The 13,670-nt window shown below is 33.7% G+C and overlaps 3 protein-coding genes across 4 annotated transcripts; 1 reads left to right on the forward strand and 2 right to left on the reverse strand.

The window, feature by feature from the left end:
• Window positions 1-167: 167 nt before the first annotated feature.
• Window positions 168-3,980, reverse strand: LOC105647755 (putative linoleate 9S-lipoxygenase 5). 2 transcript variants are annotated; one of them, XM_012233971.4, is made up of 9 exons: window positions 3,683-3,980; window positions 3,299-3,585; window positions 2,737-2,977; window positions 2,307-2,639; window positions 2,126-2,211; window positions 1,933-2,040; window positions 1,538-1,842; window positions 1,186-1,449; window positions 168-1,080 (listed from the first exon to the last, which is right to left on the reverse strand). In XM_012233971.4, exons 1-9 carry the CDS (start codon window positions 3,909-3,911, stop codon window positions 330-332), a joined length of 2,604 nt encoding a protein of 867 aa, XP_012089361.2. In that variant the 5' UTR covers window positions 3,912-3,980; the 3' UTR covers window positions 168-329. The 2 variants fall into 2 exon arrangements, with proteins under 2 accessions (XP_012089361.2, XP_020540254.1); XM_020684595.3 differs by having other exon boundaries at window positions 1,538-1,845.
• A 1,794-nt stretch (window positions 3,981-5,774) lies between these two features.
• Window positions 5,775-9,750, forward strand: PEX12 (peroxin-12). Its single transcript, XM_012233968.4, has 10 exons — window positions 5,775-6,016; window positions 6,275-6,380; window positions 6,565-6,701; window positions 6,990-7,233; window positions 7,608-7,717; window positions 8,220-8,294; window positions 8,431-8,517; window positions 8,662-8,748; window positions 9,037-9,174; window positions 9,373-9,750. The coding sequence occupies exons 1-10, from the start codon at window positions 5,909-5,911 to the stop codon at window positions 9,442-9,444; spliced, it is 1,164 nt and encodes a 387-aa protein (XP_012089358.1). The 5' UTR covers window positions 5,775-5,908; the 3' UTR covers window positions 9,445-9,750.
• A 415-nt stretch (window positions 9,751-10,165) lies between these two features.
• On the reverse strand, window positions 10,166-12,088 carry LOC105647753 (uncharacterized). Its single transcript, XM_012233967.4, has 4 exons — window positions 11,885-12,088; window positions 11,723-11,802; window positions 10,545-11,610; window positions 10,166-10,461 (listed from the first exon to the last, which is right to left on the reverse strand). Exons 1-4 carry the CDS (start codon window positions 11,966-11,968, stop codon window positions 10,396-10,398), a joined length of 1,296 nt encoding a protein of 431 aa, XP_012089357.1. The 5' UTR covers window positions 11,969-12,088; the 3' UTR covers window positions 10,166-10,395.
• Between the last annotated feature and the right edge of the window lie 1,582 nt (window positions 12,089-13,670).

A 13,670-nucleotide genomic window follows, 5' to 3' on the forward strand; every position in this document is an offset into this window, starting at 1 on the left:
AGATAGATTTAAATAAGTTATTCTATTTTGACATAATAACATTATGCATACAGCTAAAAAAAATTGTTAATTATAATTATTAATAAATGTTTAATAGCATAGCAATGTATGAGGTTTATTATGAAATAATCAACTTTTCAAAAAAGAAAAAAAAAATATGAATAATCTAGTTGAAACTTTTTCTTGCTATCTTTGTATATTTTTTCTGAATTTTAAGTAGTGCATCAGGAAACTAACCAACTAGATAGAACATTTGAAGCTACAAATTTTGTAGAAACCATCAAACTGTAAACAAGAATAACAACAAGGTCTTTAGAGCTATAGTAGCTTTAAATTGAAATACTATTGGGAATCCCCTGGCAAGTAAGTCCTTCTTCGCTTGTTGGAAAGAGCAGAGTATAAGGCATATTGACAGGTCCAAAACGGTTCTTTAGTTTTCTATCTCCATTTCTTTCTAAAATTCTTTCCCCAATTTCTTTCAATGTATCTTGAAATTTCTTAAATTCTTGCAATGGCTCCTTATCTGAAGTCCATCCAGGTGTCCGCTGATCAAGATATACCTCATCTGATGAATGCCTTGACAATATTTCTATAAGGGCAATGCCCAGAAGTGCCTGTGGTTTGGCTGTGATTGTTTGGAAGAAAACAACTTCAGGATTTAATTCAAGTTCCTTATACTCAGCAGAGCCTTTTTCAGGCATCCACCTGCGGCTGATGGTTGGGCGGTTCGGGAGATAACCTGCAAAAGGATACTGTCCGAAATTGACTGCTGCATGGAGAGCAGAAGCGATCCATATGATGATAGAGCATGTTTCCATTAGTTCTTCACAAGTTTGCATCCTCGACCACCACGGTTCGCCATTCTTGTCGCCATGGCCTTCCTCTTGGAGTTCCTTCCACCAGGATTGGAGTTCAGTGTCGTTTTGAACCATTTCATTGGACTCGTAGTAGAAGGAGCAATACCCTTTAACCCATTTTTTGATTGCTGACCATATCTCAAGCCCATCAACTGCATAAGGGTAGTCTTCTATGACTAGACGAAGACCATAAGGTGAATTCTCGTCCTCAACTGCCATTCCTCTGCAGAAAACAATATAATGAGTATCATAGAACCAAAATTTATCCTGATTTGTTATACTCATTTCTATCTCTAATTTCAACAAGAGACAGAGAACCAAAATTTACCTCTTCTTGAGATCTTTAGGAAGTGCTTGATCAGTAAAAATCCAGTCTTTGTAGACTGCAGAAGACATTTGCATAGCATATTCTCCTGGAAAAACGGTTGACTCCAGCATTCCTCCAGCACTAATGAGAACTTGTCTAGCTAATGCATTTATAAACAGCGTGTCACGAAAATGAGGATGCAAAAGCTTATGAACTGGATGAAGTACGCTTAGCTGCCTATTTGTTGCGATTATAAATGGTTCAATTACTGCATGCGTGTTCAACCTGCAACAAAAAGTATGAAGTCACTCAATACCCCCATATATGTTGCTACTTGTTATCTATAAGCTTACATTGAAATTTGATATTTTACCAGTGACTAATCAGCTGATGAAATCCTGAATCATTTACGGACACATAAGCTTTAGCCAATTGCCAAATGGAACCTTCGATACCATGTTCAGCAGGAGTGTATACATTGCTTACTGCTCCAAATTGGTATCCCTCACAATGAGGCAAGCTTAATTCAATTGCCAGTGGCTTCAAGGTTCCATCTTCTTTCAAGAAAAGAAATGTTCTTGATGCATAAATCTTTGAGGAACTGCTATTTATCTGCCTCAGGTGTGGCATCAGTGCATCATGGTAATCCAATATGAATAACTTGTTCTTCTTTATCGCCTGCTGTGTTCTTAAAATAAAGCACAAACGTCCATAAACTGATAGATTGAGACACAATACTGTGAAACAGAAGTAAATTAGGAAACATACCTCGTATATACTCATTCCACTTAGATTATGCTCTATGTTCTCCTTCTTTATTGAACTGTTCTGATTACCATATTGTTCAGGGTTTAGCTTGCTTCTGGGAGGGAATTCCTGTGTACCAAGTTTCTCTAGCATTTATGTACTTTCTATGGCATGCAATAGCAAAAGAAAACTTTGCTAAGGAGATTGTGCTAACCTCGAGACGACGAATATTGACAGGATTTAAACCAGCTAGCATTTCTCTAGCAAATTCCTCATCACTCATCCATGCAGATTTATCTTCTGCTCAAATCAGTATAATTCCACAATTAAGCAGTATTGGAAGAAAACCATGTAACACACGTTCATAAATTTGACTCCCAAATAAAATCCAATACCTTTAATCACATGAGGCACTGGAAATTTGAATACAGATCCTTCATCACTTCGAAATATCGCCTTAAATATCTTCAGGGGATTGTTGTTAGCTACAACATCATGTAAAGGGTCATCAGGTACTTTGATTCCTCCTTCAAAGAGACTTAACATGTTATTGTGATTGTCAAACTCTCCACCAAACACAGCTTCTAACCCAGGTCCAATAATTTGAGCTAAAGATTTGAGTGAATTAACAATGAATTCTTTCTTCTTGGAATGACCAAATTGTTCGTCTCTTGGAACATAAATGCTTAAGCTCTTATGAGGAGGTAATCTACTCTCACAGTCAGGATCTGTTTAAGATAAAATGGGACACTAGCCTTTATATTCTGAACATTATTTTGCAAAATCAACAATTTAATGTCAAATTTTCCTGCAGAATTTTCTAACCTGTCTTCATTGGTTCTCGGCCTGTTCTTACTCTGCGAGGATAAGGATGCTCAGTTGACCCGCCAAGAGTTGGACGGGCATATTTTGGATCTTTATCAGGATCTCCCAAGTCATTGTAGTATGCATAGTCATAAACCCTGTCAGCTTCCTGAAGCTCTCCTTTTCCACTTCCTCTTAAATTCTCCAGTTCTTCTTCTCTGTACTTGTGCAAAGGTGTTGGTGTCTTTTGGGGAATATATGCCTTCATTATTATCATAAAATTAAACATTATTCACAACTAAACTTCTGCACTATTTGCTATCTAAAGAACAATTTTTAGCTAAAAAAAAGTGCATTGCAGTTTTAACTTGCCAACATAGTAATTGCCAAGAACCAAATCCTCTAATGAAGGTACAGGTAATATAATTAGCCTTTTTCCCTAATACTCAATATGAAAGATAAATCTAATTAATGAACTATCGGGAATCACTACTAACTATACTGATATATGACTGAGTTGCTGAAGTATTAGTTTTTAGCTGCAGATACCATACGAAATGAAAGGAAAATGGAAAATCTTGACCTTGTTAGGAAAGAAAACACGATCCTTTTCATGATTTTCTGCAGGGTAAATCCATGAGTTGCAAACAAAATGGATGGAGCCATGGCCAGGAACATCTTCAAGTGTGAGACTCTCCAGGTAGAATTCAGTATGGTGATTATTTCTTACAGTGAACGCCCCTGGAATTCCAATGTCCTCCTCCCAGTCAAATGTAATCTGGAAATTTCTTTTACTGGCTTTAATGGAGTCCGATGTATTCCATTTCTCCAAGTATACAGGGTGTCCTAGTTTGCCTCGATGTCCATCTTCTGCACATGTTCATTAGTTATTTTTGCACCCATAGGAACTAAGATCTCTTTATTCATTTGCAAGGTGAAAAATAACGAAGTTAAAAAGAAACTTTACCAGGGTCACCATTAACAGCACTTATGAGTTGCAAAGAGACTCTCCGGCCCCTTAACCCGTCAAAGAAATCATGAAGAGACGCTTGAGGGTCATTGATACCCAGCAAAACAGTCTTCTTCTTCTTCAAAATGACGTTACCTTTTATTTTCTTGCACTCTCCTACCTCACATTTCATTTTCTTGTTGCCATTTTCTTCAGTAACCACTTGAACCACATTATGTGACGACATTGATCTTTGCTTCAGAGACAACAAGAGAAAGATTGTGAAGAAGTGTGATTAAGGATGTTTTGAGTCAGATGTGAAGAAAGAGTCTGGTATTTATAAGAAAATAGTGAGAAAGAGGCTTAACTTAACCATAGGGAAGTACTTCCTTACACTTATTAATTAATGACTTTTGAGTAAGGTCTTGGATTAATTAAAAGATGAAGTGAAAATGACAACAACTGATCTTCAAAAACATTAAGATTAAAACCTAGTTTTATTAAAATAGATAATGGTTCCATTCGTTATTATTAAATTTTACCTGTGATTCTATGAAGTAAATTTTAGATTTCGAATTTTCTGAATTTGTAGATAAAACTATCATCGTTTACAATTCATTATTAACTTTTAATTCCCAAGATCCCATCTCTTTACCACCAACCATGAACACCGACAGGCGGGGGATTCAGCTGATCTTGTCTTATTTTCAAGTTTTTATTTTATTTTTTTATTTTTTTTAATGATGAAATAATTATTTTGCATCATTTTTCGATAATTAATCGTCAATTATTATGCATCAATATTGTCTTCACTCCTAATCAAATTATGTTTAATTTTTCTTAAACAGCATTCTTACATTTATTTCATTATTTGACAAATACAAATTTTGATAAATATTTTTATAGTTAAAAATATGTTAAAATCATAATAATAATAAATAAATAAATAATTACTTGGTACGTAGAAGGGGTAGCAGGAAATGACTTTCATTAACAACTTAGCTTATCTATTTATTTATTTATTTATGTATTTCAGTATTCAACTTGCTTGTTTATTTAGTTTTGTGTGCATATATCAAGTATTAATCCAACTCCAATTAGTATTAAAAAAATTAGCTAGGAATGGATGTCCGATGATAGATCCGGACATTACGGTTCTTCCTTTCTTTTTTTTTCTTTTTTTTTTTTTTAAAATTGAAATTCAATACATTAATCAAGTTTGATATGAGTATTTAATAAAACTTTAATGTTCATCTAAAAAATATTATTCTTATAAGTTATACATATTTTTTTTTTCCAAAAAAAGTTTAAGCTTCGCATTTTTATTACAAACGAAAAAATCAATCATAACCTGATTTAGCGCGAGCTCTTGCTATTATTATTATTATTATTATTATTATGTTATTAATATTTATGTGATATCGTATTAAGGGGAAACGCAAATTAGGATTCCACTTGCAAGTTTAGTTTAGTGATTTGCAGAGTTTTATCATATTGAGATGTTATTGGTATATGCAAATTTGCAGAATCAAGGATATTAATTTATAAAATAAATAAATTATAAATATTAAATAATGTTGCATGTGATCAAAATTAAAAAACTGAATTGGGAAGAAAATTGGAAGGATTTTATAATAGTTTATTTATACAATAAGGATCAACAATTAGAAATCACAAGCAATCTAATGCTTCAGTTAATAAATTAGATAGGCGTTTGGTTTAGTTGTATTTGTATAGTTGATAGAAATTCTTAATCAGTTTCTAATTTTTTCAACTGCATTTTGAAATTTTTCCTTTTAGTTATTAATTTATTTATATTTATATTATATTTTGATATTTTAATATTATAAGAATAATTATTAATAAAATTATTCTTTAAAAATTTTGAAATTCTTATGTGATTATTTTCTTTATAATGATTTAAAGACAATAGATAAGATTAAAATTAATAAAAATCTAATTAATATTTTTGTTTATATAATATATGAAAATTCATAGTAATATATTAGGGAATTGTAAAAAAAAAAAGGGAAAGAGATCTTAAAATGTTGGTACAAATTAATCAAACGGCAAACCGTTCGCATATGCCAACTTGCTAACGACATTTGGAAAGATGATGGATAAGAACTGGAAAGTGACGGTAAGAGAAAGATCGAGCAGGACCTTGAAACCCCAACCCTGCAAAATTAGAATCAGCAAATCTATACCAAAAACACACAGAATTTCAGTTAAACGAAGACGAAAATGTTGTTTCAAGTAGGAGGTCAGGGGACTCGTCCAACTTTCTTCGAGATGGCTGCTGCACAACAACTTCCGGCCAGTCTGCGGGCCGCTCTCACCTACTCCATAGGGGTAAGCTAGAAATAGGCTCAATATATAAATATAACCTAAAGTTTTGAACTTTATTAGTTCCTGCAGCTTTTTCTACAGCATAGTTTTTAATGGAATGAGAATTTGATGTGTTTGTGCGTTTTTTCATTTCTAAATTGTCGATGTCCTCTTTGAAATTTTTATTTTTTTCATTTGGATGAATTTGAATTACATTTCATGTTATTCTGTACTTGGTATGTTTGTTATGATAAGAAAATGTTGTTTCTTGTAATCTTAAAGGTATTGGCTTTAAGAAGACCACTTCTTCATAAAGTGTTAGATTATGAAGATGAATTCTTTGCTTTGCTTATGCTGGTTCTCGAAACACATAGCTTGCGGATAACAGGTATCCTTCCTCCTTTTTATTTAATAATAAAAAAAAATCTTCTTGTCATTGTTTTGCAGTCTTAATGTTGTTTTGATTAAAACATTAATATAGTAATGCTTATGGTGGTTTTACATCTATTGACTACTTTTGAACAATAGCTGCTGGTTGGCACTTATTTCTTTGGTATATTACTCCTATTCAGATGCTTCTTTTTCTGAATCTCTATATGGATTGCGAAGAAGAGCAGTGAAGATAAAAGCAAAGAATTTGAGCTCAGGGGAAGCAATTGAACTCTCTGGATTACAGAAGCACCAAAGAGTTCTCTCAGTTGCATTTCTGGTAGGCCCTGCTTCTTTTATTGTTTTTTTATACTTTTGACAAAGAACTTTCATTTATTTTCCATTTGATTGCTCCAATGACCTGCGCATGGGTTCACTAACAGACCTATGGACTTTAATTTTTCATAATTAGGCTTGTGAAAGCATATCTGAATCCAAGTGTAATAACTTTCCACAGCCTGTTGTGAGGTCACCTCTTCATAAAAAAAAATTCAATGATTTTGTGCCTCGTCAATAATGTTCTCAGTGTGATGCCTAGATGGGGTTGTTGACTTGTGAATTTGATTAGGTTGTGTTGCCTTATTTCAAGTCAAAATTGCATTCGATATATAACAAAGAAAGGGATGCCAGGCTTCAATCGAGTTTGTGGGGAGATGATGCCATATTTGAAAATTTTGACTCTCATAGAGGGGAGGACCCTCTTGTTTCTAGAGGAACTGCAGATGAGCAAGCAACAGTTAGAGTACGCTTGGCAAAGAGAATTCAGAAGATTATATTTGCTTGTTACCCATGGATACATGCTACTAGTGAAGGTGCATGCAGCTGAATTCTCTTTTATGTCTTTAATTGTGTTAATGCTGCTTGTTCTGTTGAATGATCTACAAAATGGGAGCATGTTATTGAAGAAGGAATGGAAAATGCTTTATGACATTTCATTCTGTCATAACTTGGTGATTGTAAAGTTTACATGTTCTAAAGCAGGGATTTAAGTCTGCCCTTTATCGAATATCGGCAAATATTTGCCGGTCAATTGGAGAGTTTTGCCTTTGTCTACTTGTCCAAATGAAATCTGAGTTTGTCTTCAAGATGGAATTTTTTGCCAAACTGGCCTATATCATAATGTTATCTTGGAAGTGGCATGTAAGTCTCAAAATTGTCCAATCTAACATGGAATTTTATGATGCAGGGTTGTCATTCACTTATCAGCTCTTATATCTGCTGGATGCTACTGGGTTCTACTCTCTAGGATTACATGCACTAGGGATTCATGTTTGTCGAGCAACAGGGCAAGAGTTGGTAATAAAATTTCCAAGAATCTTAGTTGGAAATTTTCATTTATGTAACTTTTATTTTATGAATTACCATTGTTTCCAAACTTTATACTTTTTGCGTATGACATGCAACCTGCACCCCTTGAACTAAGCTTTGTGATTGGAATGGATATTATTATGCAAAAAAGGGTTGCATCTTGAAGAGATTAGATTCAAAAGTATCATGCATATAACTTTTTGATTTTTAGGCTATTCAGGATATTCCTCACTAATATTCAAGTTTAAATAAATTTGCTAAACCCCTTTATATTCCTCTAGCAAACCATGTTTTTCAGGTCTAATAAAATCATCATCCAAGTCTTTTATGCTAATGATGAATTAAAAATAATGACTTGCATCAGGAAATTTCTGAAATTAGATATTCTGAAATTAGATAAAATCAGGAAATAATTCTGCTAATGTAAGTCTTTTGTGGGCAAATTATATATATCTGAGTTCTTTGTACAATTCTTTTGATGTTAAGGTAGATGGATACTTCTTCCAGAATTTCTAAGATACGAAGCCATGAACGTGAGAGGCTTCGCGGCCCTCCATGGTTGAAGGTACATCATAAATTATTTTTATTTGGTGACTTAGTTTGGACCTTGCACCATACTATGTTTGTTTCCTGAAATTGGCAATTGAGTCATAGGTGTTGCATTCTATAGGATTCTGATTCAAAATGATAAATTTTTACAGAAATTACAAGGAGCATTACTGAGCTGTACATATACAATGCTTGACTATGCACAAACTGGCTTAATCGCAGCAGTCTTCTTTTTTAAAGTGAGTAATTTACCTGAAGCATCTTTTTCTATCCTTAATTTAGCAATAATTTTCAAACAAAATGAATGCAGAAATTTGATTGTATGATAAATAATGCATTTTTTTCCCTATCAATGCTTATGTTTTCTCATGCAAAATATGCAGATGATGGAATGGTGGTACCAATCTGCTGAGGAAAGAATGTCAGCTCCGACTGTGTACCCTCCTCCACCACCACCTCCACCTCCTAAGGTGAAATTTGGAACTTCTCAATCTTCAACTCCCTGATCTTTCTCTTTGCCTCTCACAAACATACAAACACACATTTATCAATGGCTTTTTTTGTACACTAATTTCAGGGAAGCATATCATTTAACTAGCTGAAAATATGTTTAAACTTTAAAGGATATGAATGTTCATAATGGCCATTGAAGATGAACTTTCACCCCACCTGCTAGATCTCAAAAACCCAGAGAGTTCAGAGAAAACATTTGTTGCTAGGTCGTGTTAAAAATATCATATTCTCTTGTTATTAAACAGGTAGCCAAAGAGGGGATTCAATTGCCACCAGATAGAACAATGTGCCCATTGTGCTCGCAAAAGCGTGCAAACCCTTCTGTAGTTACAGTATCAGGGTTTGTCTACTGTTATGCTTGCATTTTCAAATACGTATCACAGGTGAGGCCTCTATTTTGCATGTTCCACTTAACCAGTTGGTTAAAAGTAATTACGTTACTGTTGCCATCTATAATCTAAAGGGGAAAAACATCATCTCCGGGGAGGGCCATATGTCTGTAAAGCATGTAATCCTTGAATCAACAGGTACTAGTTTTTATGAAGTCACTGATTTTCTTTTTTCATATAACATTGCAACAGTATAACCGATGTCCAGTCACATTGACGCCGGCAACTGTTGACCAGATAAGGAGGCTCTTCCATGATGTGTAGGGACCCCTTGTTTTTTGGTATGAAGGATTCAGTAAGCAAGTCACTGTAAAAGATAAATGCCAAGTTGCAGATGAAGCCATTTGAAGCTTATCAAAATAATTCAAACTTCAATTTTGAACTCCAAACCCTGATAATGTTAATAGGATTACCAAGTGGCATGGTCCCTTTGTCATAATACTTGTACCCATGTAACAGTAGATGTTTAAATGATTTCCTTGTGCGTTATAGTGCTTTACCCCCCTTTTTGTACATTATGGTACCCCGCCAATTTTGGATGAATAAGATTGGTATTACAGGATGCTTTTATTTTTCTGCATCATCAGCAATTTGCATTTATCCTGAATCCTGATAATTAGATATCCCTTCATCAGAAAATCAACTGCTTAATTAAAATTTGAGAGAATGCAGTTTGTTAGTCATTGGAAGTTCCACTGGATTGTAAGATATGCTCTAAATCGCAGCAATTTTAAGGGCTGCTGCTGTTTCTCCATCATTATATTTATTCTTCACCATAATTTCTTGGATGTTTACTATCTTGTCATTGTTAGGCTTTAAACCAACCTCTAGAGCTGCAACAGATTATTCAAGTTTCAACTTTCAAACGGTTACAGGACAAACGCATAATGCAAATTTCTATTGTTTTTAAATGATAAATTGATAATCTCTCATAATGTAATTTAGAAATCTGTCGAAATAATATATCTGTCAAAAAGGAAGACTATTGAAATAGAACACATTCCATTAACTCTCTCTAAAAGCCAAAAATACAGTTTTAAAACTTTTTTTTTTGAAAGCAACAGTTTTAAAACTTAGTAGAGAAGAAACTAAACATGAGCTCATGGATATTCACGAAATATTAAAAAAAAAAGTATTAACAGCAAAAAAGCACCATCCCTGCCCCAAACCAAAAAAAAATTGTGTTGAGTCATATTCTCAACTTTAGCAATAACACTATCCAAGGAAGGCTCTCTCAAACCTTGCTTCAAATGGAGTAGAATTCCACTTCACTCTCTCATCCTGCAAAATTAAAAGACAAAATTAGTATCAGTTTATTCATCAACTAACAAGCATACATAACCATTAATCAGCTCAATAATTACCTCTCCAGTTTTGCTTATAGTGGTTAACATTCCTTTGCTAGAAGAGCTTGAATCTGAATCCATATTTCTTCCAGTATGACGCCAATAGCTCCCAATAGTCCCTATAATGGGAATATCATCGGGACTTTGGCTTCTTTGTCTAGGAGTAGTAGATGCAGAAACTTGTTTGAATGTGTTCACTGTCAATGCTCCCAAAATAAGCCCATCTTTATGACTTCTTGGTGAATTTATTATCTTCACAGGCGGTGAATTCCCAACAGAAATCACAGAATCAATACTGCCCTTGGATAAGGGTGTTGTTTCAGACTCGACCAACCAGCTAGATAGACTAGTGTCAACAGTAATTTCTGGATCCAAAAGCTTCTTCTCATCAAAATTTGTTTTTGCATTGTTACTCAATAGCAATAAACTGGGCTCTTGATGAATAATGCCTACTAAACTTGAATCACTCTGCACATTGATGTTTTCCTTGTATTGATGGCGCAATGGTAAGGTTGCTCTTGTTTTGACTGCTTTCCATTGAGTTAGATTTTCTACTGGCTTCAACACATAATCAACATACAGACTCGTATTTCTAGCACTTTGATTAGACCCATTTGCCTTAAGTTCCTCATTAGATGATATACATTTTGGCATTGGACTAGAAACCTCCTTTTCACCCACTTCAACTCCACTAATTTGTTTTCTTGAATCAATTGATATTGAAAACAATGATTCAGATGACTCTTCTTGAACCAACCCTTCACTAACCATATTCTCTCTACTATCATTTGAATAGCTATCTTCTATGTCTAAATCTTCAAATTCTTGCGTTCTATAATTTTGATATCTATTATTTGGAGGATAAGATTCTCCATCTGCTGAAATCAAATTAGGAATTAATTCGCTTTCATTTGATGGTTCTTTATCTTTATTTTCATCCTCTTCCTTCTCATTGTTCTCCATTTCATTATCAGTAACTTCCTTTGCAGATAAACCCTTATCGGTCTCGTCATTTAGATCAAAGGTCACCTTCTTTTTCCCATTGCAGCTCAACTTTTCCTCAAGCTTCTTTTCTCTAGGAACACTAAAAAATACATGAAACCCACATAAGAGTAAACAACTATCGATGTAAACATCATTCCAAACCAGACAAGTAAAAATCCTAACTCTTTAGCTAATAACATTGAATAGCTTACTTGGGGTGTGTAATGGGTTCTTCAGTGGCTTGTTCCTTTGTGCTAATATTAATTGACAGAGCTTCACTAGCCCCATCTCTCTGTAACAAAACAACCAAAAAGTGCTAAAGTTGGTCATTTTATTAAAATAAAATGAGGAAAGAAGCTTGAAAATGGACTTACATGGTGCTTAGAGGGAGATGCATCCACCAAATGCTTGCATTTTCTATGCTTAGAAGCAGTAAAACAAGCGAGAAAGCAGCCCATTATTGACTAGTGCATGTAAAGTGACCTTTTTGTCAAGAAAAGAGGAGAGAGAGAGAGAGAGAGAGTGAGTTTAGATAGGGAAGTTAGAGAATAGATGACGAAATCAAGAAAAGAATCAAAAGATAGGGCTTGAAAATGTGACCGTTGGGATTATTTTGTTGTTTAGTTTGTTCATTGAGGACAAGTATGGAAGGCTGGCCAATAATAAACTATTGGTCACTGACTTCAATAATAAAAGATTGTTTAAAGTTGAACTAGTTAATAATTGAATGTCGCACATTAAATAAGTCATGCAACGCAATTTTTTTTTTTTTTTTTTTTGTTTAATTGGATCAATTGTACCAGATTAACTTGAATTTTTTACTTTTTAATATTGATACTTGTTAAAAAAAATCAAGAAAAATATTAAAAATGAGATCAAGCCATCATTTTGAAATTGTTTCTTTTCTTTTCTTTTTAAATAATAGACAACTTAAAATTGATTTATTTTGGGCTTGTGAAATAGTGATATAAAGGCTATCGATTATAGAGTTGAGGCCCAATGGGCCTGGGACTAAAAGTAAACATCGAAAATCAAATTTGTCGTCAACATGAGAAACAGAATCCCTCAGAAGCCGACACCTCGGTAACAGCCTAAATGGTCAAGGACAACCCTTGGAATTGGTGGGAATATATAGGACCATAGCCGTTGATTAGGGTAGGTCCCCCATCATTTCCTCTTTCTCAAAATAAAATTCAACGACCCTGATTAAGAAGAGATAATCACCAATTAAAGCTAATGATCACTCACGGACTCGCCAGTTACCAAATACCAACTGCTTTGCGTTGCTTCTCCATCAATCAAAGGAGAAGTCTCAAACTTGTTCTCGTTACCTTACGCTTCAATAAAATACCAATTATTGACTTGCCTTTTCATTTTCTTAAACAATAATTTTAGGGAATAAAATAATTTGAATATGAAATTTAAATATTTTATTTTTAATAATTAAGATATCGTATTTTATTAATAATAGAATTAAAAAAGAAAAATAACCTAGGGCTGCTAAGATAAATCAAATGTAGTCAGTCACCAAAGACAACTGGTCCTCAACAATTCTGATGCTGTGTGTCAGTTACAAAGAGTTCACATCAATAGCTTCAGCACAGCCACCCACCCAAACCCAACATACTAATCCTTTTCTAATTTTGTTTTATTCACTAATTCACACCATAACTAAACTGTTCTCGTAAGTTCTAATCATAAAATCAGACTACAAATTCCAATAAAATAAACAAATAAAACCAAATTCCCACCAAATTCTTTAAACTACTGCTTTAATGAAGATAAGTAATACTGACTCTGTCATTTCATATTCCTAAAGCTGATATATTTTAATTAACTTGCTAAAAATGTATGCATTAGATTAAGCAAATTGCAATTTTCCCTTCTAAAATCAGATGATCAATAGATTTTTTATACTAATTTCTAGAATTATTGACAGCTGTTGATGAATAATCATGATGGTGATGAAGTGGGTCCTTTCTAAAAAATAACCCACATAACATGAAAGAATATATTCAGACTTCCCCAAATTGAAATAAAAATGATGATCTTCTTCATGTTCTGTTAAATGAGAGGATAATTGGAAGGTGGGGTTTTGTTTGGCTTTTTAGCTTTGCTTTGCTTCACTCTATCTAGACAGTAGAAGACACAATACCATAA

The sequence above is a fragment of the Jatropha curcas genome, chromosome 2 (genome assembly GCF_041381405.1).
Source record: "Jatropha curcas cultivar XTBG-Jc1 chromosome 2, XTBG_Jcur_1.0, whole genome shotgun sequence".
NCBI classification, from domain to species: Eukaryota; Viridiplantae; Streptophyta; class Magnoliopsida; order Malpighiales; family Euphorbiaceae; genus Jatropha; species Jatropha curcas.

Bases quoted from the DNA above. Each gene is read 5' to 3' on its own strand.
- LOC105647755 (XM_020684595.3), bottom strand. From the start codon at position 3,911: ATGTCGTCACATAATGTGGTTCAAGTGGTTACTGAAGAAAATGGCAAC. The intron at 2,212-2,306 runs GTATTGGATTTT...TGATTTGAGCAG, and splicing joins AGTGCCTCATGTGATTAAAG to AAGATAAATCTGCATGGATG. The intron at 1,450-1,537 runs GTAAAATATCAA...TTTTTGTTGCAG, and splicing joins CATCAGCTGATTAGTCACTG to GTTGAACACGCATGCAGTAA.
- PEX12 (XM_012233968.4), top strand. From the start codon at position 5,909: ATGTTGTTTCAAGTAGGAGGTCAGGGGACTCGTCCAACTTTCTTCGAG. The intron at 6,017-6,274 runs GTAAGCTAGAAA...GTAATCTTAAAG, and splicing joins CTCTCACCTACTCCATAGGG to GTATTGGCTTTAAGAAGACC. The intron at 8,518-8,661 runs GTGAGTAATTTA...CAAAATATGCAG, and splicing joins CAGCAGTCTTCTTTTTTAAA to ATGATGGAATGGTGGTACCA.
- LOC105647753 (XM_012233967.4), bottom strand. From the start codon at position 11,968: ATGGGCTGCTTTCTCGCTTGTTTTACTGCTTCTAAGCATAGAAAATGC. The intron at 11,611-11,722 runs GTAAGCTATTCA...TGTATTTTTTAG, and splicing joins GAACCCATTACACACCCCAA to TGTTCCTAGAGAAAAGAAGC. The intron at 10,462-10,544 runs GTAATTATTGAG...TTAATTTTGCAG, and splicing joins CTATAAGCAAAACTGGAGAG to GATGAGAGAGTGAAGTGGAA.